General features: G+C 38.8%; 1 protein-coding gene across 2 annotated transcripts in view; it reads right to left on the bottom strand.

Annotated features, from left to right (window-relative positions):
* Positions 1-27514, bottom strand: part of NCKAP5 (NCK associated protein 5) — a 408546-nt gene that overhangs the window by 26337 nt on the left and 354695 nt on the right. For both annotated transcript variants that reach the window (XM_075001775.1, XM_075001776.1), the window contains 4 exons: positions 24140-24454; positions 20980-21119; positions 18596-18731; positions 15337-15524 (listed from right to left, as the gene is read on the bottom strand). In XM_075001775.1, the coding sequence (XP_074857876.1) occupies positions 15337-15524; positions 18596-18731; positions 20980-21119; positions 24140-24454 (779 nt within the window). The remainder of the gene's footprint in view (positions 1-15336; positions 15525-18595; positions 18732-20979; positions 21120-24139; positions 24455-27514) is intronic.

The raw sequence follows: 27514 nt of genomic DNA, 5'->3' as shown, positions 1-27514 counted from the left end.
TGTTACAGATTCCCTTTTTGTATCTAACATATGAGTACTGGGTTGGTAACACTGGAGTTTTCAGTGCTATTGTTTGGGATGGCAGGTTTTCAGTGTCATGAAAAGAAATGGAAATTAAAAACACACAATTATTAAAAAAGATTGCAAAAGACAGATCTGGTGCTGGACTTTGTTGGTTGCTAGTGCTATAATGGTTTTGGAAAATGCTTCAAAAATTAGCCTCAAATTAACAAGAATTTTATTATGACACAGACTTTTCTGTAGATTCATCGACCCTTTTTCAGAGACACACAGTTTAGCTTTCCTTTCGGTGGAATCCATAAAAAATACCTCTTGAAGCTTCTGTGATGTCACTCACACTACACCAGGACAAGAGTTGGATAGTACAGGTTAAATTATAAGTTAAATTCACCTAATGATAAGTATCAAAATCGATATTTGGGACATATATAAAAAACCCGATTTTCAGAGAAACTGAATATGTGGAAGTCTAGTCTTACAGATATAATTAAAAGCTGCAAGACTTGAGGTCCCCTTAAAATCAAAACATGTTTAAATGCCTAAATAGGCATTTAAGTGCCTAATGTAAGAGCCCAGGCTTGAAAAAACTGGCCTCCGTTTTTACTGATGAGGTCCACTACAATTAAGTTTTGCAGTGTAAAATAACTCTTGCAAAAATGACCATGAACAAAGTACATTATGCTTATTTGGATCTACTCAGAAGTTACCAGGCAGTCTAAGAAATATATATATGTCTTGGATTTCAAATCAATTTTGTAGCTTTTTGTGCATGCGTAACCACCTCCTTCCCACCACCTCATTTTGCTGCCAACTTTGCTGCAGATACAGTGTCTCAGTGAAGTTTAAACACTCCTGCCATAAAGTCATGTACTATTAATGCATGGTTAACATTTTAATTTTAAAATACGCTGCAATATAATTTATTCATATTTAATTTCCTCAATGCCACCCACTTGTGTTTTATTCAACATCCGCTGAAATTCATTTGAGGCCTTGTTTTACAGCATGTTTAATAGTGTATTTAATTTTACAGACGAGTTCATATTTAACAGGGTATCACAGGGATCACTTTTAAATGTATAGTAATTATTCAAACAATTATTCAGACAACCACCTGGTTTCTTGTTTACCAAGAGCAATACTAAGTAGTGAAAAAAAAAAATCTTGAGGCTTCAGACATTTAATGGTATGGAGAAGTTTCAGCAGCCTTTATTAATGATCAAGCCAGGAGTGAAATAATTGACAGAGGAAGGCAATATTCGGAGATCAGCTGTCAGGATGCGTCTCAGTGATAAATAGATGACAGTTCACTCTGGGAGGACACATATACGCCACTAAAGTTTACATCACTCTTCTCAGCTTTTGTGAATGGCTATAAAAGACATTTAAATTACTCACTGTATCTTACCAACTTCCCACGTAATATCTGTCACTCATTAATATTAAATCTGCTGAGTCCCCTATTGGTTTGTTAGACTCCATACAAATACTGCTTTTTGTGAGTGCTGCATGGGGGGACTGACACCCAAATGGCAAAGTCTTAAAATTATTTAAAGAAAAACATTTTATTTTTGGGGCCTGGAGCAATCAAACATTAACAGGATGGGTTCACTTAAAAAAATCCTTACTTCTAACACCCTAATTAAAACCAGCATACTTATAGTGGCATTTTCTCCTACCTCCCCCGCAAAGTCATAATCTGTCTTTTTGTCAGGCTGCATAAAAGCTAGCAGACGACTTTTTGTTTAAATAGAAGTTGAAACTTTGGGGAGATGAAAAACAGCAGACTTAGAAGATGGCTGGACTGGAGCAGACTATAAGATAAAAACAGTCTTCAAAAAGATTTTAACATGTAATTTTAAAAAGATATTAGAAAGAACTTTCAGTCTTCTAAAAATACAAAGGCGATTGAATGTTTCTTCCTATATATATATGAAAAATAAAAGAAAGAAGCAGATTATAGGACTCTACTAAAGAAAGTAATGGCTTGGCAGTGCATTTTATATGCCATGCACAGCTATTAATGTGAGCTACGTAACTTATTCCTCATGCATCATGCTGAGAGCATAACTCTGATATTAAAAGATCAATCATTTCCTGCCCCTCCCTTCATTATATTAAGCTGCTTTTATGCAAAAGCCTATCACTGTTAATAGATAATGGAGGAAAACTTCAGTTAGGAAAACAATTCAAAAAATGCTGTACTATTATTCATCTCATTTAACTCTGCTAATCAGAAGCTCCTTGAGTCAAAATATTTTCCAGACTCAGAAAAAAAGAGCTCTTTTGAACGTCTCTCTGCTTCTTCTCCTCTTATCGTGATTGAGTCAACTCAGTGTTTATTGTATTCAATTTATTTTTATTTGTTTCTTTTATTACTAATAACATTTCCACTATTATAACAATTACACTATCTTACAAACTTGCAAATAATATTTGTCATTTGTTGCTGTTAATGTCTACTGAATTCCATATTGGGTTATTGTATTAGATTATAACATTCCAATTCATGGCAACAATACGAATGCAAAGGGAAATAAAAACCAAAGCTTTATTTCCAAAACTGCAAGATTGAAGAGTGTAAGATGACAAATGGCAGAAACATTATTGCACTTTGAGCAAACCGCAATGGCTATATCTGTCAAGTTTTTTGACAAATGGCTGAGAATGTTTTCCAATTAAGGGAATCAGCTAGCAAATTATATTTTATTCAGTGTATGCTCTTAGTTCTAGCTATCTGTTGACTGAAGGATAGATCTACTTATGCCTACTCACCGTGGAATCTATTTAATTCTTACATATTCTTCAGTTATACAGGGAAATAAACATTTACTATCACTAACAGACGTGGTGCATCTCTAAGGACTCCAAAATTATATGAGCACCAAGAATTTTTATATCTGGACCAAGATATAGTTAAATAACTTATATGCATCAAAAGTATGATGGTTGTATGATTCAGATAGTTTAAAAATGCTCCTTGGACGGGCAAATAATGTAAATTAAGACCAGGGAAGGTATCAGCTGCATTAGATAAAATAGGAAATGCTTCTGTGCCAGAGGGGAAGGTTTCCTTAGTCAAAAAGGCCAGTTTTGTCACCTCTATAGACAGGAAAGTGAGTAATCCCACTGAAATGAATGGGGCATTTTATGGATCAAGGCATTGCTTGGTGTGATTAAGGATGGCGGAACCTGGCATACAGAATAGAGCTGTAAAGTGAGAGGAGAATCAGACCCAGGATGTTTTTCAACAGTCCAGTCCATACTGTCAAGTTTTCGACCCACTTACACATACACACTCTTTCATCCCACACGTCTTCAGCCTTTCCATAAACATTCTGTCACCTGCATTCCTTTGTTAGTTTTCCAAATTTAGACATGTCCTCTGCTTCTCTCAGATTAACAAATTAAATTCTCAGTTGCCCAACCTTGCTGTTATTTCACTCTCCATAAATAACCTAGGAAATGCCTCTCTGCCTGCAAGTCACACAACCTTTCATATAATCTACACCTCCTCTTATCCCTTCCTTACCAGTCCTCAAATGTTTCAGAGCAACCTACAATCTTCAGATGAAAAACATTTGGTTTGCTCAAAGTAACAAGCCACCTACCACACCAACCTTATATAGAGACAGGCGCATTGGAGCAAATATAAACAGAACATTTATACAACATGCAGAAAAAAACCCAGTCTCCCTCATGGCTGCCACTGCTGTGAAAGATTACAGGTCTCTGGACACAGATCTCTACAGTAGCTGCTAGAGAACAAGGCTGTAGCATGGGAGGCAAAATATGGCCCACGGACTGGATTCAGCCTGGCAAACCACCAGATCCAACCCACCATCATCCCACAGCCCACAGAGAGCCTCAGGATGTATCTGTGCCATGCCCTCATACGTTGCTCAAAGTGCCAGCTGCAGGGTCATGTGCAAGTCTTCGTGCTGTGCACCCAGGGGAGAAAGGGGGGCTCACATGCTGCCCCCACCCCCAGGACAATCGCTCAGCTCCAGGAGCTGCCTGAGCCATGCTTGCAGTGCAGGCAGCATGCAGAGAGCCCTCCCATCAAGGGGGACATGGAGCACAGAAACATGCATGGACTCCACAGCAGACAGGGAGCCTACCTGAACATCCTGCTGGGATGCTGGATGGGGACTACCTACAGTAACTGCCTCCCAACCAGAGCCTGCACTGGGCACCTCAGTTCATTCCTCCCCACAACACTGTGGACCCTCCTGCAACACTGCACCAGATCACAACCCAAACCCTCTGCACCCTTTCCTGTACCCATATACCGTTCCAGACCCTGCACCCCAATCTCCTGACTCATGTCACAGCCCCTACCTGGTCTAGATCACAACCCAAATCCCTGGCCCCATCCTGAACACGTCCCAGGTCACAACCCTCTCCCAGACCCTGCATCTTTCCTACATCCCTCTACAAGGTCAGAATCCTCTTCTGCACCCATACCTCCTGCCAGCCACTGTACCCCCAACCCCTTCTACAGCTCATAACCTTCTCTTTTATCCAACCTCTCTCCCAGACCCCACATGCCCTCCTGCAACGAAACCCCATACTCAAGCTCCTTTCTGCACCCAGCCTCCATCCCAGACCCTGCACTCCTCCAATTAATATATGGAAGAGTGCAGCCCTTGACCATTCACCAAACTCTTGGAGTGGCCTCCATCAAAAGTTATTGCCAACCACGCTATAGCAACTCTTGATTTTTTTAAGTCAGACCCTATATTTGTGGAAAAAAAATCTTTAATTTCTTCCTATTTTAACTGGTTCCCTCTAAGATCTTAATTAAGCCTTGGAGAAAAAATATCTTGTTTGCTAATGGATTTTTATTTTTATTGTTGGACCTTTCTGTTCATCTGGCCCAGGGACAGAAAATGCACCAGGACTCTTCGCAAATTATTTAATGATTAATTATCCTCATGAATAAAAATTTAGTCCTAATTTCCTGTCTGATGTTGAATGATTTCAACCATGAGATCATAGTACACTTTTTTCTTCTAGACAGATATAGTTTTTACACATGTAAGACTGTAATCAAGTTACCTCTTTACCTTTCTTTGTTAAGCTAAACAGATTGAGTTCCTTGAATCTATTGCTATAAGGCACATTTAGTAATACTTTAACCATTTCCCAGCACTTTTCTGAGCCCTCCCCAATTAACTAACATCTTATTCAAACCATGAATATCAGAACTGGACACAGCATTTCAGTAGCAGTCATACCAGTGCCAACTGCAAAGGTAAAACAATTTCTTCACTCCTATTTAAGATTTCCATTCATGCATCCAAGAATCACCTTAGCTTTTAGTCAAAATGTCACATTGTACCAAGTCAACTGCATTGCCAACAGAATTACCTTTATCAACCAAATCTCATCAAAAATGGTATTAAGGTAGATTGAGAGGATCTATTTTACATAAATACATGTTGATTTGCCTTAATTATATTACCTTTCCTTAATTTATTATAGAACCATAAAATAATAGAATTGAAAGGGACCACAAAGAAGTTAACAAATACAGTGCCCTGCCCTCATGGCAGGACCAAGCACTACCTATATCATCCCTGTTAGATATATTTATCTGTCATCAACATCATCAACAACAAGCCTGGGTTCAGCACCTATTGGAGTCCAATGCCTTCCTCATTATTTCCTTCCATCTCTTCCTGTCAAGTGTGGAGTGGCTTCATTTCTGTAGACTAGCTCCACACCAATCTACTATATCATCTACCCATTCTCTATGGGGTCTGCCTCTCCTATTCAAACCATTCATTATGCTGAATACCACAGCCTTGATTTTCATTCATCGTTCATTCTGCAGATATACCTGAATAGCTGTAACTTCCATTGTATAACCTTCTGAAGTAGGTTCTCTTTCGGCTGCTGTCAGTGGTATTGGATTGGCCCATGCATGGCTTATAAAATGCTTTTGCATCTTTGATGATGATGGACATTGTACAATTATTAATTATCATCAACATTTTATATGTCCTTGCTGGACACTCCAGTGTGCTAACAGGATGCATTAGAAGACTCACAAGTACAATGAGACATACATTAATTCCAAATCAACTCACTCATCTGTAAAAATTCCTGAGTTTATCTGGGAATGTCACCACATTGATTCCATTCATAAACAAGCCAAAACAGCACTGGCTTCTCTGATATATTTGTTTTTCCTGTGGCCATATTTGCCAGCCAGCTCTAAAAACTACTTGAATTGCAAGACATGGTGATTTGAGCATCAAATCTCTTTCATGAATCAGCTGCACAATACACAGGCACTCACTCTGCTGCATAGACAAAAAGACATGCACAAATAAGCCTCTTTAGTTAATTGAGTCTATAATTAAATCATTGATCTAGTAAACACTGTAATCTGAGGTGAAAAGTCAGTGTTTACATGTAAATCACTGTAATCGAGTAACAGATTTCCAAGCTTGCAATGGATACAAACATTTCATCACTCTTCAACGAAGGACCCTATCCTTACTGCCCTCACCAAGTCATACCTTGAAATATAAACAAAAAACAATGTTGATGATTCTAATTGAATTACAGATAGGGAGGTCAGGAAAGAATAACTATATTAAATAAAAACGTTATTCCATTAGAGGGAGACAGAGAGAAGCATGTATTTTTGATAATGTTTTGGGGTCATAAAGATGATAAACTAATTGGCATGTTTTTCAACAGCCAGGAAGGAGGCAGTAAAATAATTAGTTGTTAGATATATTGCCTTAGCACCTAGTTGTGTACCAGGACAACGTATTAGGTGCTGTACCAACAACAGCAAAAAGTAAAAACAAAGGGAGCTAATGCAAGTTGTGAAGTAATACAGCAGACCCCCGAGATATACACACTCGAGTTGCTGCCTCTGACAGGAGAGGTTTCCTAGCTTCTGTCAGGGGCAGCAGCTGCTCCCGACAATGGTGGCAGCCGAAAGTTAGGCTCTGAGCTGCTGCCACTGACAGGAGTGGGGAAATGGACAAGGGCAACTGACTTGGTCAGTTTCCTGGCTCTGTAAGCTGCGGCCTGGTCCCTGGCTACCCTCCAATTGCTGGAGCCAAGAAACGGACCAGGGCTGGTGCCCTCATCTGTTTCCTGGCTCCCCTGAGTTGCATGGGAAATCTGACTTACGCGGGGGTTGCAAGAACACAAACCCAGCAATGTTGGGCGTCTAATATACTTCCATCTTGGACATGTCATGATTCAGATTTCTGAATAACTCGAGCAGAGATCATGATGTCAGCAAGTGGTTTAGGGCATTATCTGTTATTGTCACAGGCACTGGAGGCAGTATTCTGTATACTGTAGGCCTGATCTAAAGATTGTGAAAATCAGTGGGTGTCTTTCTATTAACTTAGATAGTCTTTGGTAAAAGTCATGTAGGCATTCATTAAATTAGATCAGTTATTGTTTAACTAAAATCAAATTTAACTGCTTCATATAAAAATAATTGTTCTCCAACTTCTGAAATACTCAGTTAGCAAAAATCATGTTAGAAAAAATACATTAATCTTATTAATTTAGATAATGGTTTATACATATCCTTCAGTTTACTTTACTAATTTTCTACTTGAAATCATGGGGACTTTTTTTTTGTATAAAAATTGTAACTTGCTGAAGAATGTCAGTATTTCACGACTTCTTGGAATACCCATATTTTCTTAGTGGATTTAAAACAAACAAACAAACAAACAAACAAACAATCTATTTCTGGTGAGAAGAAATTGGTAGATATTAAAAACAGTTTCGAAAACAGAAAATTTAGGATCTCAGATCCAAAACGTCCTTAGGAACAATTCTCAGTCTGTTTACCTCCCTCTCTCTAAAAAATGTGGCTTTTTTCTACTGATTGCTTTATATTCTAAACACTTGCTATTAAAATACCCTTTTGGTGACTGAACGTGTGTGTGTGTGTGTGTGTGTGTGTGTGTGTATTTTGGGGGTAGCACTGGCAAATGTGTAATGGAAGAAGACAGACAAATCAAACCTCAGCAGCTCCATGTTAGCAGAGTTTCCTTCCAAAATGTCTCATTACAGCACTGAGCTTGAAACCACCATCTTATGAGTGGTGTCTTACAGTCCAATTTAATTGAGCTAAAGTACTGCCACGGCACACTGCTCTTTTGACAAGCAGGGTAAACTCATTCTGTCCATCATGACGCTTTAAAAGAAAAAAAAGCCTTCACATACATCATTCAAGAAATAAATTCCAGGCATGTACTATCTTCTTTTCAGAAGGCTACATTATAGATCACCATTCTTTTCCAAAATTTGCCCAGAATCTTTGACATTGGTCCTTGTTGCCGGTAGTTCCCATTTTTTGTGAGTAATGTTTTAAGCCACACAAGGCTAATTTAAACAGACTATGGATCTTCTTGCGGTGGACAAATTACAGCTCAGAAAAAATTGCTGTGCTGGTTCAAACAAGGAGTTCAGGGGCAACCTGCTTTTCATGGTCACTGCTCCTCATTTGTCATTCTGAAAAGTTTAATACTAATAGGCAAATCCCTTGTGTTTTATTGAGCTTTCACTGTTCACCAAGAGGCAACACTGCTTTTGAGCACTGTGTCAAATCTTCAAAAAGTAAGCTTAAATGCCCCCCAACTTAATGCATGATAAATCCTGGTGCTGAGATACACCTGCTGTTTTCTACTTTAATGATGTATTTTTACAAGATCCTTAAGGCCATTTCAATGAGTTTTGTTTTGTTTAGTTTTAACCCAATGCTGATTTTGCACATTACTGAAACATGAAAACCTAAAATATACTAGAAAAAATTAATAAAGTACAAACTCAACTTCTTTTTAGCCCATTTGATATAATACAACCCAATCTGATCACTCTATTAATAGCAAAAAACCTTGGCCTTGCAAAGGCAGAATTGCAATATTTTTCAGACAATTTATCACGTCTACACAACTAAGCTGTGCATCTCCAAATGTTTAAAGAATTAAATGGTTGATTTAAATCACTTATCCTTTTTAGGGTAGTAATAGTGTCATTTCCTTTTCCTCCTATTTTTCTAACGATAAATCCAGAACACAGTCTAGTCATTAGATACCTGTTGGTAGGTGCTGAAACAAACAGATACCTATCAAGATTATTCTTTCTAAGTTTGTGAGTGAATGTAATGTTCTGTAAAGTGCACGTTTCAGAGCACTGCCTTGAAAGCACTGTGTAAGAGCTCTGAAAGCTTCCTCCATGTCATTCTGACTCTGCACTTTGTGCCTAACCTCCAATACCCCCTGCTATTTAACAGAAATTGCCAGATCTATGGAATCCTACAGTGATTTTCTTAAGTGCATGAATGGGGTCAAAGATAAAAAATGAATTTTTCTCTCGTGATCTAACCCATTATTTCACATTCAACAGTCCTTGCATTATTTGCTACAATTGTTCTCTTGTATCTTTAGAACGGGGCTCAGAATGTTCTTGGTGCTGTACCACTACATAGCAGGAGTCCATCCCTACTGAGAAGAGCCTTCAATCAAAAAGAGAAAGGCTGTGGGAAAGAGATTCATTGTGCAAAGTGAACAGAGCGATGGCATGGCACAGGTTTTGATAGTGCAGGGTTTTGAAATATAAATATATTCACTTAATTGCTGCTACAATTGTTTAGGTTTAGCATTTTTTTGCAGGAGGCAATTAGGGTTGAAGTGAGGGAGAAGAATGATGGGAAGGGGTTGTGGGAGTGAGGAGGAGGAGGAGAGAGGTACAAAGGGATTGAGCAGATGAAGAGTTGCAGCAATAAGGACAATGGGGGAAGATGGACGAACAACCAATTGCAATCCAACTAATGAGAAAATAGTAGGTCCAAGACCAGGTCTCAGAGCTGAGTGAACACAATGATATCAAGTAGCTGGAGGCCCTGTGAAGGGAAGCAAGTAGATGGATAGTGAAGAGGAGGCAGACAAGCTGGAACCTTATCTCCTGCACCACCAACTAACGCTCAGTCTGGAGGCTTCCCAAATAACCTGGAGGTGGTCCGCTGAGAGCACTGCCTGGCTATTGCGGCTTTTAATTTGAAGGCCAATAAAACCAGAGGTTCTGGTTGAGATTAAGGGACATTTGGACTTTCAGGCTCTGATTTGCACCCTGCACCCTCCTTTGTAACTGCTGGCTTCTGCAGAAAAGGAGCCCCGCACGCCTTGAGGCTGTGACTGCTGAAGTGGAGTTTCTGGGCTTGGTTGCTGTGGGTGTGGTAGGCAGGATAAAAGCAAGGCTGAATGTCTGTGACTTGGCAGCTGGTGCTGTCTTCTTTGGGGTCATTATACAGGTTCTAGCTTCTGGTTCTCTGTAAATCACCTACTTTTATTTGTTTTTCAAGGTGCTTTTAAAATTGTGGTTGAAAATCCTAGCTGAAGAAGAATTGAAATAATGAAGGCACTTCATAAGTATTACTAATAAGTAGTAATATTATTAGTATAGTAAAGTAGTATTTTAATGGGCAAGGTTAACCAAAAACCATTTAACCTTTTCACACACAAAGTCATAGCAATCTGCCTTTCTGCAGGGTAACAGGGGAGGTGGTAAGAAACAGGCTGTGGGTAGCATTGTAGGTCCACCACAGTTACTATGGCAAGGCTAGAGTCTGAAATATCTGCCAGCTTACTGGTGACCCACAGACAGAAATTTGGAGGAATCTGAGCCATGTCATTATGGCTCCAAAAATTTATCCTCTAAGCAGCCACCAATGGTCTCTCTATGCCACCTAATTCAGGGCTACTGTGCACACCCTTCTACACCCTGTCTGCACTTCTCAGAAGATAGGATATCCTGGGTATTAAGTGGTGTGGAAGCCATCTTTTATGGATGACATAAAATTAGCAAGTAGGCTTCCATCTATTATAAGACAAAATACAATTTTCTGTACATAAAGCATTGAGGTTTGGAGATAAGAGTTGTGTGGGGTCTTGAATAGCGTTTGAAGCCATCACTTGTTGCATTCCCTCAGAAATGACATAGACACCAGCAGCCTTGGATGCAAGTTACCATCAATTTCTTCCTTAAATACAATTCTAGTTCTTTTAATAGGATTTATATTTATAGAAACCTTTTTAAAAAAAGTTTACATGTAAGAAAAGGTTCTCTGTAAAACAAGCATTAAAATGTATTACATCTGTGCTTGCCATAGAATATATTTTCCCTTTTAGTACTTGGAATGGTGTTTGTCACAGAGAAAGAGAGAGAGGAGAGAATATTAGTGTTTGTGTGTGACAGGGGAGGCAAAGAGACAGAAAACATGAACGTGGATGGGGTAGAGAGAGAATGAGAGAAGGTGAGAGAATACATTATTTCAGAGGTATTGTGTGTTCCCGGTGGCAGAGACAGCCATACTAAGGGTCATCATACTCTGCTACTAATCTATCTGCGGAACTCTTGATTATGTCAAATGGAGTATGCAAAGAAATTGGTGGTAAGACCTAGTCTTAACAGAGCTCCTGTATGATGCTATGTGCTGTATGTACGTGTTTTGGGGAGCCCAGAAAACAGATAACCATAGCAGACTTCCCCTGAATTCTTTCACAAATACAATTTCATAGGCCTATGATGCCCTAAATGCAACACATTCTGTTGTAAACTGACTCAGCATGGAGCAATATCCACAAATGCTACAAATGTGCCTTGCTGCTGGGTAGACAGATTTGTCTCTGCTCAAACTAGTATTCTAGAAATAGCAGTGTGGATGTTGCAGCTTGGGCATGAAGTCGCTGTCTAAGCCTGCCTGACTCCCTTGGTTTGAGCATGCGTGACAAGCCTGAGCCATTGCTTTGCACCAGAATGTCCACACAGCTGTATTCAGAGCACTAGCCTGAGTAGTATACAGTAAACATGTGTCTGTCTTTTGGGGCTGAGAGACACTCTTAGCTGCAGCAGTAGCATTTGCAAAGAGAAATAATGGGTTCTACTGCTATTCTCAATTGGGAACTTGTCATGACTCTCCATATTATTTGTAATGGTAAGTTCTGGAAGCCTGTCATAAGCTAGAACTGACTACAATTACATACACTCGTTTATATCATTGCTTAGTTTGATTTCATAGAATCATAGAACACTAGGACCGGAAGGGGCCTCGAGAGGCCATCGAGTCCAGTCCCCTGCCCCGACGGCAGGACCGACCACTATCTACACCATCCCTGATAGACATCTATCTAATCTGTTCTTAAATATCTCCAGCGAGGGAGATTCCACAACCTCCCTTGGCAACTTATTCCAGTACTTGACCACCCTGACAGTTAGGAACTTTTTCCTAATGTCCAACCTAAACTTCCCTTGCTGCAGTTTAAGTCCATTGCCTCTTGTTCTCTCCTCAGAGGCCAAGAAGAACAAGTTTTCTCCCTCCTCCTTATGACACCCTTTAAGATATCTGAAAACCGCTATCATGTCCCCCCTCAATCTTCTTTTTTCCAAGCTAAACAAGCCCAGTTCTTTCAGCCTTTCTTCATAAGTCATGTTCTCCAGACCTTTTATCATTCTAGTTGCTCTTCTCTGGACCTTCTCTAATTTCTCCACATCTGTCTTGAATTGGGGTGCCCAGAACTGGACACAATATTCCAGCTGAGGTCTAACCAGCGCAGAGTAGAGCGGTAGAATGATTTCTCGTGTCTTGTTCACAACACACCTGCTAATGCATCCCAGAATCATGTTTGCTTTTTTTGCAACAGCATCACACTGTTGACTCATATTTAACTTGTGATCTACTAGAACCCCTAGATCCCTTTCTGCTGTACTCCTTCCTAGACAGTCTTTTCCCATTCTGTATGTGTGAAACAGATTATTCCTTCCTAAGTGCAGCACCTTACATTTATCTTTATTAAACTTCATCCTGTTTACTTCAGACCATTTCTCTAATTTATCTAGATCATTCTGAATTATGACCCTATCCTCCAAAGTAGTTGCAACCCCTCCCAGCTTGGTATCATCTGCAAACTTAATAAGCGTACTTTCTATGCCAATATCCAAATCATTAATGAAGATATTGAACAGAACTGGTACCAAAACAGACCCCTGCGGAACCCCACTTGTTATGCTTTTCCAGCTGGATTGAGCACCATTAACAACTACTCTCTGGGTGCAATTAGCCAGCCAGTTATGCACCCACCTTACTGCAGCGCGATTTAAGTTGGACTTGCCTAGTTTGTCGATAAGAATATTATGCGAGACCGTATCAAATGCTTTACTAAAGTCTAGGTATACCACATCCACTGCTTCTCCCTTATCTATGAGTCTCGTTATCGTGTCAAAAAAAGCTATCAGGTTGGTTTGACATGATTTGTTTTTTACAAAACCATGCTGGCTGTTCCCTATCACTTTACTACCTTCCAAGTGCTTGCAGATGACTTCCTTAACTACGTGCTCCATTATCTTTCCTGGCACAGAAGTTAAGCTTACTGGCCTGTAATTTCCTGGGTTGTTCTTATTCCCCTTTTTGTAGATGGGCACTATAGTTGCCCTCTTCCAGTCTTCTGGAATCTCTCCTGTCTCCCATGACTTTCCAAAAATGAGAGCTAACGGCTCAGCTACCTCTTCTATCAGCTCCTTGAGGATTCTAGGATGCATTTCATCAGGCCCTGGTGACTTGCAGACATCTAATTTTTCCAAATGGTTTTTAACTTGTTCTTTTTTTATTTCAAAAACTAACTCTACCCCTTTTCCACCAGCATTCTCTATTTCAGGCATTCCTTCAGACTTCTCTGTGAAGACCGAAACAAAGAAGTCATTAAGCATCTCTGCCATTTCCAGGTTCCCCATTACTGTTTCTCCCTCCTCACTGACCAATGGCCCTACCCTGTCCTTGGTCTTCCTCTTGTTTCTAATATATTTGTAAAAGGCCTTCTTGTTACCCTTGATGCCTGTAGCTAGTTGGAGCTCATTTTGTGCCTTAGCCTTTCTAATTTTACTCCTGCATTCCTGTGTTATTTGCCTGTGTTCATTCTTTGTAATGTGTCCCAGTTTCCATTTTTTATAGGATTTCTTTTTTAGTTTGAGATCATGCAGGATCTCCTTGTTAAGCCAAGGCGGTCTTTGCCCATATTTACTATCTTTCCTACATAGGGGAATAGCTTGTTTTTGGGCCCTTAATAATGTCTCTTTGAAAAACTGCCAACTCTCCTCAGTTGTTTTTCCCCTCAGTTTTTCCTCCCATGGGATCTTACCTACCAGCTCTCTGAGTTTACCAAAATCTGCCTTCCTGAAATCCATCATCTCTATTTTGCTATTTTCTCTCCTACCAGTCCTTAGAATTGTGAATTCTATGATTTCATGATCACTTTCACCCAAGCAGCCTCCCACCTTCAAATTCTCGACCAAGTCCTCCTTATTTGTCAAAATCAAATCCAGAACAGTTTCTCCCCTGGTGGCTTTTTCAACTTTTTGGAATAAAAAATTGTCTCCAATGCAGTCTAAGAACTTATTGGATAGTCTGTGCCCCACTGTATTAGTGTCCCAGCATATATCTGGATAGTTAAAGTCCCCCATCACCACCAAATCCTGGGCTCTGGATGATTTTGTTAGTTGCTTAAAAAAAGCATCATCCACCTCTTCCACCTGGTTAGGTGGCCTGTAGTAGACTCCTAACAGGACATCACCCTTGTTTTTTACCCCTCTTAAACTAACCCACAGACTCTCAACACGTCCATCTCCTATGTCCATCTCCACCTCAGTCCAAGTGTGTACATTTTTTATATATAAGGCAACACCTCCCCCCTTTTTTCCCTGTCTATCTTTCCTAACCAGGCTGTAGCCTTCAATACCAACATTCCAATCATGTGTATTATCCCACCAAGTTTCTGTCATGCCAATGATGTCATAGTTGTATTTATTTATTAGCACTTCCAGTTCTTCCTGCTTATTACCCATACTTCTTGCATTGGTATATAGGCATCTCAGATATTGATTTGAACTTGCCCCCCAGTTTTTTCCTGGCCCTCTTTTTACTCTGACATTGTTGCCCATGCTCCCACCTACTTCCGACCCATCTCCCAGGTTTCCATGTTCTCCACTTACCTGCGGGCTTTGCTCCCCTGTCCCCAGCAAACCTAGTTTAAAGCCCTCCTCACCAGGTTAGCAAGTCTGTGTCCGAATATAGTCTTTCCCCTCCTCGAAAGGTGAATGCCATCTCTGCCTAGCAGTCCTTCCTGATTTACTCCCCCCTAGCAACTTATGCCATATTTTCAGGTGTCTTTTTAGTTTCTGTAAATACTAATGATGACTGCAGAAAATTAATATAAACAAGATGGATATATTCTTGGGTTAAGAGATATTATCATAAAAAGCAAGATAACTCACATAAGGGATCTCTTTGCTCTTGCCTTCTTTACTGGAAGCTCCAGTCAGCTGCTCAATAAAACTGTAATGCGTTAATTGTTCAGGTTCATCTTTTCCATAATGGCCATAGAGACTGTGTTGATATAAATCCAGAATTGAGATAGGACTCCCTATAAAGGATTTTCTCACAGTATTTTCTTCTTGCTCAGCTATGGAAAGATTTTTAAAAACGCTATTTATTTGAGGAAAAGTTCATGTACATCTTCAATGGATCACAATGTAGTTTTTAACAGCAATACAAATTCTTTAAAACAACTGGAAAGGTCAATGGTTAGTAATAAAAGCATAACAAAATCTCTGTAAAAGTTAAGGGTCTGATTTTAAACTACCAAGAAAGGACATTCAAAGTTAATACTTAAAATTTAGGATGACTTTCTGTCTCTCAAGAAAATACAATGATCTGAGAAAAATGGTGTGTGTGGGGGGGTCAAACCTGAGATTTTTAATTTCTCTTCTTTTGAGACTTCAACTTAGATTGTTAATTTAACTTCAGTGTAGATTTTTTATTTAAACATGTTGGTTTAAATCTTCATCTTCATCCCTTAGTAGCAGTCCTGCCATAACTTACTTGGGCACATGCCTATCTTTTGGTCGACCTGGTTTTGAACATTTTTATCTACATTTTCGTTTGTTGCTTAAGTCTTAGTCCTTAACTGACTGGCTGACAATGAAGACAGTGATGTAGAACCCATGTTCGTCAAATCAGAATCAGACTCTATTAGCTTGTTAAAGATCACACAGGAAGAGACAGTGCTAGGAACAGAAACCAGGTATCTCCACTGCTGGTTCTAAAACCATATTCAAAACAAAAAGAAACAAAACAAGACAAAACAAAAAAGAACCTGCTGCAACATTTTGATACAGCATAAGCAAAAGGGACTCTAGATGGGGCATTTGTTTCTCTGCTGGATCAGTCTGTTACACACATTTGAACACTATCTCCAAGAAGTACTGTGTTGAACAAACAAACAAACAAACAAACCACTGCCTTCAGCAGCAGTTACATTGGTGTAAAATCCAGCTGAAATCAAAATTAGGATGGTCTGGTATTTGAAGCATGGGATGAGGGCTTAGAATACCCAGGTTTAATTCCAAGCTGTGCCACAGACCTCCTGTGTGACTGGGGAAGTCATTACCAGCCTGATCCAAAGCCCACTAAGTCAGAGAATTATTCCATTGATTTTAGTGGGCTTTGCACTTACTATATTACAGCAAGATCCCAAAAGGTAATTTCTATAAAACCTTTACTACTGTATACATTTTTACTATGTTATAACAAAGTGTATTTACCAATAACTGTTTCCACTCAAATTTTTCCTTTGTCACTTTTATGCACTCTCATTGCATGACTATTTTAACTATTTTTATATTTTAAAAAATTTCAGTCCATACTTACAAAAACAAGCCCCCGCTCCCTAATTCCTATGTATGGGCCTAGTCAGTAAAGTATATTGAAATATTTGGATTAAAGCTGCAACAGAAACACATTGTTATTACTTACTTGATCTTGGCAATTGTATTTGAAGTGACCAAGGCAGAAATGTTGGTCCTATGAAGGTACCAAAAAAGAAAAAAACCTCCCTTTCTCTGCCAGTATTTTAAGATCTTTTTTCCTGTTCGCCTTAATCACAGACCAGAATTTTTGCATCCATTTTGATTCTTTCTTGACCTCTGTGGGCCATCTATGTAAATTCATGGCTCTCTAAATAAAACAGTGGCTTTAATGCATGGTAGATGTCAAAATTTGAAGTTTGCTGTCATTTAATGTAGGCACTTACACATAATATCCATTAAAACATTTGTTATGGATAAAAAAAGTAATTGCACATATGGCACCACCTTTTTAAGAAAATACAATTTTTTCATGTTACTTTTAAAAATATTGAGTGTCTGATTTAATCACTTGCAACATTTCATATAAAGATTAAAAAAATTAGGAGCATGCCATAAATAATATAATTAAACTCCACATTCTCACTGCAGTTGCCAACTCTCCAGCATTCTCCTGGTGGAATGGCAGAACAGGAATTAAAGATTAATCTTTAATTAAAGATTGTGTCATGTGATGAAACCTCCAGGAACATGTCCAACCAGAATTGGTAACCCTACCCTTGCTGCTGAAAAACACTCAAATGGATTATTTATCCTTGCAAATGTCAAATATTCAGCCGAGGTCCTGGTCGATACTAATGGTGCCTGGGTTCCTATCTATACTATCTAGTACTATCTAGTTGCCTGTGGCATTTTTAATGCAGATATCACTGCAGTATCTAATGTATGTGCTGGGACAAGTTCACTCCCTATGCAAGAGGCTGGTATAAAGCCTGTACATCATTCCCTTAAATTCTCAGGAAATTCATATGCCCTCATGGCATACGTGGGTTTATTGATGCACAGATTTTATGTTCGTCCTAGACACTCCCTTGAGTCATTTGCAGCAGGAAAGCTAGGGATGAATTTGTCTCCCTACTTGCTCTTGCTATTTCACACTTTTGAATGCTACCATAAGTACTGTATATCCAGTACCTTTTGAAAAAAAAAAGTCTCTACTGCCTTCAACAGAGTTATTTGGCTCTTCCCACTGAAGAGTCTTCTGCATAAAATGGATAACATATAATGAAGGATGGCTTCCAATACTGCTGATGTTGTTGAATTACCTATGCCACCAATCCAGCACTCAATTACATCAAATTTAGGAAAAAGAAAAAAGAATCTCAAGGAATTCACTTCTGAGCTTTCATGTGAGATTTCAATTCAGAGTCAATTCTTGTGATTGAATCTTTGAACTTGGAAAAGTAGCAACAGACACTGAAAAGCTCACAGAGCCTTAACTACAGTAGTGTGAACAGTACCACTGCTGCAAGACAATTAGAAAGTGATGGCCATGGCTCACTGGGTTCTTTAGCCTACTACTAACCTATGTAATTTAAAAAGGCAACTTCATAAGCACCTTTTTATAGCTGCAATAATGCAGTTAAAGGTTTTTTAGTTCACCACAGGGATTCATGAATAAAAGCCTTAGCCCACAACAATGATGGCAACAATAAAGGAACAGAAAACAATGATAAAAATATACTATAAAATACATAGGGGAAAATGATATCTGAAGAAAGAGTTAAAAATTTAAAATACAATGGACACAGTAAAATGAAAGACACAATCAGTTGCTCTCAGTATGGAGTGGGGAACCATACATTATCATGTATAAATTTTCAATTACCTTCTTTGTTCTTTGTTAAGTCTACGAAAGTTTCCCTTGCAGTTTCAAAGTCATTTGTTTCATTCTCTGTCTCTGTCTCAGTGTCACTACCGCTACTAGCAGAGTAAGTGCACACTTGTAGTGCCTTGTTCTGCACCTGTAATAACAGCACAATGAGAATGACTCATATTCTATGGCAAAATAGTTTATTAAGATGTAAAACATTTTGCAGTCAAAGAAAAGCTCTGATTTACCAACTGAACTACCACAATTATCACTCAGCATGTAATCGTAAGTTTAACAGTATGGGAAATATCCACTATTATTGTCCAGATATGTCCCAAGAGTTTGTCCTGTGTAAATAGGGCCAGATTTTGCAAATTTATTCACATTTATTCACATTCACCATATGCCTCACCTAGTCCCATTGGGTTAAATAGGAGTCCTTGAGTGAGAAACAGTTTAACATGAGTAAGAGTGAGAGAATCCAGTCTCTTTCCTCTATAAAACTTCTTAATCTTTGCTCACTTTCCTCAGGTAATATATATATATAGTTTGTTTGTTTGTTTGTTTGCATTTATAAAGTATTACCACATACAATTTAAAAACCTCTCAAGTATTTCTAATCTAGCTTGTTTAAAGCACTTAGGGCATTCACAGAACAAACGATGTGCAGGGCTGTCTCAAGGCTTTTATCAACACTTGTTGGGAATGACACATAAAACACACATGGCTTTAACACCTGTGAGCAATTCAGTAGTTTTAATGTCATGGCCCCCCTGTCTAATTTTGGCTGGGTGGTAGATGAAGCAAAACACTTCCACAATTGACTTCTTTCCCTCTGCAGTTTGTGGAGAGGGTCACAGACAACTTCATCACTTCTCCTGGAACTGAAGATCCCTTGTAAAGAGCAGTCCGGTACTAATAATCCCTCTCCATGGAAGTGGTGATGATTTAGGAGTTTGGCAGAGTTTGATTTAGAAAGGAGAAGAGAGGAAGACACATCTGGTTTTCAGAATAGGGTGGTATTTGTATCTGGGTTACTGATAATCAACAAGATAGCAGGATCCACAAGTAGAAGTATCAGCTGGACCCAAATTTGTGCCTCACTAAGTTAAACCACTTTTAAATTTTTTTTTAAAGACAACTTCTTACAGATGTTTTGAAGCTGCTGTTTTTTCCCATGCAGTCCTCAATTCATCATAGATTTAAAAAGGCAGCTACTTATTGGATAAGAGGCATATTCTAACGATAGGAATATGGGTATCAGAGGCAGCAGTACTATAATCAGGATTTGCCACAGACTTGCCTCTGTCAAGCAAGCCACTTTCTCTGTGTATGTGGAGATCAAGAATCTGGGCCAGCTTTATAAGGAATGGGGTACCAGTTAAAAAGGCATAAAACAAAAAGATTAGCATAATTTGCAGCATAATCCAACACAAAGATCTTAGTTTACAATAGTGCAAGGCCTACTTGCTAGCTGTGGATCAGAGTTTCCTTGTTTAACCACCCTCTTTCTTGTGGAGCTTATTTTTTTTTAATCATCATATGTATTCCATGTCTCTAGAGTTCCCACTTGCTAACCTTCTGCACTGTGCTTCCAACAGGGCTTGACATATCTGGCACATCTAATCATTCATGGACCTGCAACCATCAACACTAGTTGCTTCTTTGTCCTTTTCATCATTTTCAGAAAAGGATTGAAAAAAGACAGACGAGTGCAGAGAATAACAAAATGACAGAAAACAAAAGATTATTCTACCTTTTACTCTACAATTATATTACAGTATAAGCTTATTATCCAGCACCGCTATTCCCCAGGGAACCAGGGTGCCAGATAATGAAATTTGCAAGTTATTGGAGTAGTTGGCTGCCGGTGGAGCAGATGCTAACTAGTAGAGAGTGCCAGTTATCCGAAGTCTACATAATATGGCATTTACTGTATATCCACTCACTCAAACCACACCAACAGCATATCCTAGATCAGGAAAGAACCATATCTCCAAAAGGGGGAAAAACATCCAAAATCCAGTCTCTTAAAAAGAAAAACTACCCTGTAACAGCAACTCAATTTCCTTATCTATAAAATTCCTGGAGACAATATTTGAGAAATAAGTGCCTGTAAAACACAAAAAATTACTTAGCATATCTGTAGTCACTGTATTATTATTAATAATAAATAATAATTTTAATAAAATATATATGCATATAATAATAACAATGTATTATTCTTAATAAATAATAATATTCATGGACAGAAGGTACAAATAAACATACTATATTGTTAATTATTCTTTTCATTATTGTTAGGACATTTAATAATTTTGAATGTTTACAGTTAAGAATGGCCTTTAGTTCAAAATATATACTAATAACCCCACTGGCATTTTTCTTTCTGTTCATACCTTTGCTGTTTTAGTAGCTTTCTTGCTGCTCCAATCTAGAACAACCGTCTTATTTTTCGCATTGTTTTCTGTATGCTCTAATGAAGCAGATGCCACCAGAATTTGTTCGTGTCCACTTTGCTTTGGAGAATTAATTATTCCTGAATTCAGAAAGAGATTATGCAATTTTTTAATCTCATCATAATTACAATAACAACAATGTTTGGTTGTGTTTAGGAGTAATCCATTGTTCAATTATGGGTCAAATTCTGATATGTCTATTCATGTCAAATAATCCCATTCTTCAATGGAACTAGCTGTTTATAAGGTGCTGGTCAGCATATGTGTGCCAAAGAGCTGTACTGCTATTTCATATACTGATGAAAAGAAAAACAGCAAACTCAGTCTGTTGATGCAGACATATATAAGAAATTATGATTTACTCCAGCGATTTTTTAGATCAAATTGTTTTATTTACTACACATATGTTCTGTAACACCAAAATCTAAGAAAATAAACAATACTTCCCAGAATAAAATAATAGTTGTGTTTTTGGTGAAGTTGGGTAAAGAAGAAAGGTTGGATGACAGTATTCCAGGGAAGAATGAGCTGTCCCCAGAATGTGATGTATTCTACTTTTTTAACATCTCTTCATGACAATTTAATTAAGATACAAACCTTGCAAGGTTGGTGTAGTGAATATTAGCATTAAGATCAGTGCAATCTTCCTACTACTGACTTCTTATGAAGCAATTCAATGCTTGCAGTTTCTATTCAATTTGTTATAATGACAGTGTTTAATCATGGAGTCTACTCTATAGCACACTGCTGAATTGAGGTCACACATGTGGCTATTCAAGCATGTAGCATATAATCTATAACTAAGATTTCTCTTTTGAATCTCTCTTAGCTGTGCCATTAATTAAGAATACATTTCTTTTGAAAATAATATGTATAAAATATCTTTTAGTTAGCTTTGATTCAAAATTTGCACAGGAGTTTGCATTAAAGACTATAATATATTTTTGCACTTTAGTATGCTGCACTGGCTAAATATGGCTAAATCAACTGCACTCCAATAAGTATAATTATAAACCTTCTCTTACACATTCTGATGAATGTATAAGAAAGACTCCTTAGTCTTAAGTTCAATTTAAAAAACAGCAATTTAGCAAAACATACTTTTGGTGGCTTTACTGTAAATTTAAATTTTATGTCTCCTCTGACATGGTCATTTTTTGGGATTTTATATATGAGGGCAGTGTGGCACAGATTCATGCAAGTTAAATAAATCAATGTCATATTTTAGTTACAACAAATACTCTACCTTGTCAAAGTGTTTCATCTTTAATCTAATCCTTATAGATTTTTAAAATACTTCTCTTTTTAGAATATGCATCTTTGGGGGCATGGATGGTCTCAGTATGGGTTCATACATGGGTAGACCCACAAAGGGATTTATTCATTTAATTGTAACTTTGGGTACCTAATCCCCAATTGTAGGCTTCAATGCTCCTGCTCATATACTACCCATAGAAGCCCACATTTATACTGGAAAGTCACCACGGCACCTACACTTCTGCTGAGAGCATGCCCACAGCTGCATATGTCCTGACACCCAACATGTAGCCCCTACCCAAATCTCAGTGGAATCCTTAAATTAGATGTTCCTCCAACCAGCTCACCTGGAGAGCCCAAACAAGTGGGCATCCTCAGGTTATGTTCACATGGCGCCCTAACTTCAAAATAGGCTATTTCAGCATGTGGTGCCGTCTAAATGGTGCCACAGGCTGAAATAAAGCCCTATTTTGAGGATTCCATATACTCCTTATGTGATGAGGGTTACAGGGATGCCAGAATAGTGTACCTGTTATTTCGAAAACTCTTTAGAGACCACAGGCGCATTGCATGGATGGGGGCAGCTATTTCAGGGTACTTTTGTATCTCGAAATTGCAACCACCATGTAGACATAGCCTCAGAGGATACTACTAATACATAAGGAGGTGGTGGTGGCTACTGACCCCTTATGCACTGTAGTACAGTGGATAAAGTACTAAGTTAGGATGTGGCATTGGAGCAGGGGCTGGGACCAGATTTGCCACATCCCAACTTCGAATAGGGCATGGTAATTAGGGTGTTGGGAGAAAAAACTCCAAAAAACTTCAAAGCACCCGCAGCTGACCCACAGCTACATGCAAGCTGGCCCTTCAAAGTTTTCACACTTTGAAGTTGCCACGGGGGAGATTTAACCTAATGAAGTGCTGCATATGCACCACAGCACTTCATTAGTAATCTCCCAACACCCTAATTACTGTGCCCCCTTCGAAGTTGGGGGCTACTCCAGACATAGCTCCTGAGCCGAGTAGACAGTTCTGTCAACAGAGAGGGCTTCCAGGTCCCCAGGCATGTATCTTTACACATTGTCAGTCCCATTGAACTTAATGGAACTATATTCTTTCAACTGAGTTTATGCTGTATATGTAAAGATACTTGTGTGTGTTGGGTGGTGTGTTTGGTGCTCTTGGTGTTTGGTATATTTGGTGGAGCTTTAGCATGCTTCTTTCATTCCTTTGTGAGCTATTGTTTTATATGTTATAGTTAACACACATTCTACTGATACATCACAATAAAGTGTCTTTTTACTACTTCTATAAATACATTGTACAGTGTAGTAACATATCAAAAGACTTAAGTTTATAGTTGAGGCAAAATAGTCATTGTTATAGAATATATGCACCAAGTCCAAATTCAGTTTTGAAAGCAAGTGTTTATGAATGTGCCATTTTACCATTTAATATCACAACACAGCCACTGACAGCAAATTGAGAGCCTGATCTTTAAAAGCTGATGAGCACATGCAACTCTTCTTCAAATCAATGGAAATCAGCAGTGTTCAGCATTTCTCAGAGTTAGCTCTAATTGTCTCTTAAATATTGTTTCTTGAGGAAGGGATTTAATATACTGCACACTTTTCTTTGAGAAGCAGATTTGCATTATGAGGAACCAAATTTCCATTTGGCTCAGGTCACCAACTTGATAACCTTATATATTCACATAAGCAATCTTTTCTGCTACATACTTGGCATGCCCCTGAACTAACGTCATTATTACAGAACTTTGTTAATGGAAACAGACAATAGGGCAGAAAGAATCTAATTTCTAGTGTAATTGGCATTTTACCTGAGGAGACTGGTTTTGGAAGGCGGCTTTGAAAAGGTCGTAAAACTTTGGCAGTCATGGTAGGATCAGACGTTGAATGACTAATCGAGCTTTCCACAGATTCTGGACACTTAGCAGTTGAAGGCACTTCTCGCTCAAGAGTTTTGGCTTTTACCGAAGAAGCTGAAGGAAGGGCTCGCTCAGGAGACATAAACACTTCAATTTCTAAAGTTGATTCCTGTTTAGAAATGTATCGCCCAGTTGACCGGTTTCCTGAGTCTGGGAGAGGGAAGGTTCCTATCCCACTGTCCAGTGTTCTCATCTGGCAGCAAGACTCTAAGATACAGGAAGAGTGTATGATGGGAGTGGAGCTCCAGGAATCACTGGTATTTAAAGACAGTGAAAGGGACTATGGGAAAAGAGGGTATCTTAAAGGGCAGATTTTAAGAAAAGAAAAACATTTTACATTTAGCACGTGTTATTTGTAATTATAACTTCTAGTACTTCTTGTGAAACACCTTTTTCACTAAACCCAAGAAAACACCATAAAACACAAGACAAGACATTTTAAGTGGCATGACAAACTCTTGTTATGACAATGTCTAAAAAGGCAAGTACTGGAAAATAATTACTGCTCTTAATGGTTGGTTCAAATCCAGAAAAAGTAAAAGAATTAAGAGTGCAATTCTTCCTTCCTTTGTGCAGTCAAGTCATCCACAGACCACTGCTCATAGGTATTATTATCTCTAGAAAGAGAAAGGGGTACTGAAGTGCCACTGCAAGGTGTCATATCACCAATTATTGCAGATTACCAAGATCTATAGGATTACTTGGAGATACCAGCCCCGGAGGGTTCCCCAATGGCAATATGGCTCACCTCTCTGCCTTACACTTTGACTAAGTGGATGTCATCTAGTCAGACAAGCCTTATGCACAGTCTATTCAAATTGTAACACTTCTGTTACTATTGAACAAGGAAGAAGCAAGTGTTTTAGCTGGTAAAGGCCTGAGACTATGACATGATTCAAAACCTCACATCAAATTCCTTCTCCCGTTTCTTCTCAACTGTGTGGATTTAGTGCCACCATAGGAGTCCTGGAGTGGAGGGAGGGATGCAACTGTGGATTCACTACTTGGGGAGGATGGACGCCAGTAGTGTGGCTGAAGTCAACATACTGCACGCAAGACACCATGGTAGTAAATCAATGGGGCTGCTCTCGTGTTGATGCCAGCTACTCCTCTCATTTTGATGGAATATTGATGTCAACAAGAGTGAGCTCAGAGATCGATTTATCACATCCATAGGACATGTGATAAACTGGTGGCCGGTGGATCGATCACTGCTGCATCAATCCACCACATTGTGGAAACAAGGCCTAATAGTGTAAAAACTAAGGAAGAAGCTTTAAGATTAGTAGCTTGTAACTAAGCAAAATTTATGTTGAATATCTGAAAACAGCAAGGTCCATCAGGCGTTGCAAATACTCCCAAACAATGTGGTAGTTCCACTGCTTGAGCAATTTAAAACCAGACAGGATAAAGGATTTGAGAGTATACGATAGCAAGCAATTGTGCCCTGGCAGGAGATGCACAATATATCCTATACATTTTTTCCATCTCTATTTTCTATGCTCCTGTGTACTAATTTTTTTATGATGTGCCTATTTGGTATTTGATGCCATGTAGTTAGCAGTGTTCTGTCAAGTCATTTTCTGTTATTTTTCCTTTGCTGCATTTCTAATATTCTTAGAGATTCAAAAATATTTCTCCCTAATGCATTTTGACTGTCTGCTTTGACATAATGTTTGTTTCCACTTACTATTTTTACCTTAGCTAGACTACATGATGTTGGTATAAGAACTTATCTACTCCCCAAAACTGTTAAGTGGCTATTTATGTTTTCAGTTTCTTGTATGAGGGGTAGTGGTTTTAACTATCTATCTCAGGTACTTATATGGCCCCTAATTACTATAGTACATGAGTGCACCACAGTCCTGAATGCATTTACCTTCATAACACACCTTTGAGGTAGGGAAGTAGCAGTATACCCGCTTTACAGCTCGAGATCTGAGGCACAGAGAGACTTAGGACTTGTCTATAGTTAAAATGCTGCAGCAAAGCAGCTGCACCTCTGTATTATTTCAGTGAAGATGTGTGGATGGAAGGGGTACTTCCCTTGGCAGCTGAAGGGAGACAGTGAGGTAGAAGGAACAACTTAGCACTTTTAACACTAGGGGTTGGGTAATTCTAAATGCATCATTCAGGGGTGTGGGTCTTTTACACTTCTCTGTGACACAGTTATACTGACCTCATTTTTTAATAATGACCAGGCCTTAGTGACTTGCCCAAAATCATGCAGAAATCCTGTGGCAAGGCCCAGGCAAGTGCCTCAGCTACTGAATTATCCTTACTCCTTTTTGGTTTTATTCTTTCTAGTTCTTTTAAAAGTCACAGTAACACAGCTATGTGCAATTCTGCTAACTATTTCTATCAGACTGTAACAGGGTTAAGGTGGGTCACATTCAGTGGCTGTGTCCTGGTCACATGCTTAATAAATTAGCAGGGGTTAGAAACTCCATAGATCATGAGTAAGCCTCATTTACTGACAAACCTTTGACCAACTAAAGGAAAACAAGAGTTAAGAAAAGATTTCAATTAATTCCTTCCATACTTTGATGGAAGGATAGTGATATGTGGATCAAAAGGCTTGTCTATACTTATCGGAAGATTAACGCTCTGCAGTCGATCTTCCAGAGTTCGATTTTGCATGTTTGGTGAAGATGTGGCAAATTGACCTCTCTGGGCTTGGACATCGACCCCTGTACTCCACACTATCGCATTGCATGGAGTAAGGGACATGAACAAGAGACTAAAGAGGCTCGGACTTCACTAAGGAAGTAAGTCAGTTCTGATACTTCGATTCCAGCTATGCAAATGCTGTAGCTAGAACTGCTCATCTGAAATTGACTTATTTCCTACTATAGACTTATCCTTAGTTTGGAAAGGTGTAGATCAGATAACAATGGAAAGAATTCCAGGGCTTCAGCCTAGACATAAGATAAACTGGGAGGGATAGAAAGACAACCATATTTTGGACCCTATCATAACAGCATGTCCTTTTGGCTCCGATCCTGCATTCCAGTTTCTTTGGGAATGCTGCAAAAGATGAACCTGTATGATTAAACACTCACCTTGCAATGGGTGTGCTATTTACAGCTGTTATTTTCCATCACATTATTTTACATTCTATATTAGAAACACCATTCAGTCCTTCCTAATTCAGAATACCAATGGCTGGTGCAGGATTCGTAGCCTATAGCAGATGTTGAATCATGCAAGAAAGTAGCAGGGGCCTTTGATACAGGCAAAGTGGAAGTGAAAGACTGTCAAGTCTTT

Source organism: Carettochelys insculpta, chromosome 8 (genome assembly GCF_033958435.1).
Source record: "Carettochelys insculpta isolate YL-2023 chromosome 8, ASM3395843v1, whole genome shotgun sequence".
In the NCBI taxonomy this organism is placed as follows: domain Eukaryota; kingdom Metazoa; phylum Chordata; order Testudines; family Carettochelyidae; genus Carettochelys; species Carettochelys insculpta.
Note: the sequence above shows the minus strand (reverse complement) of the source record. Positions and strands in the feature narration are given on the sequence as shown.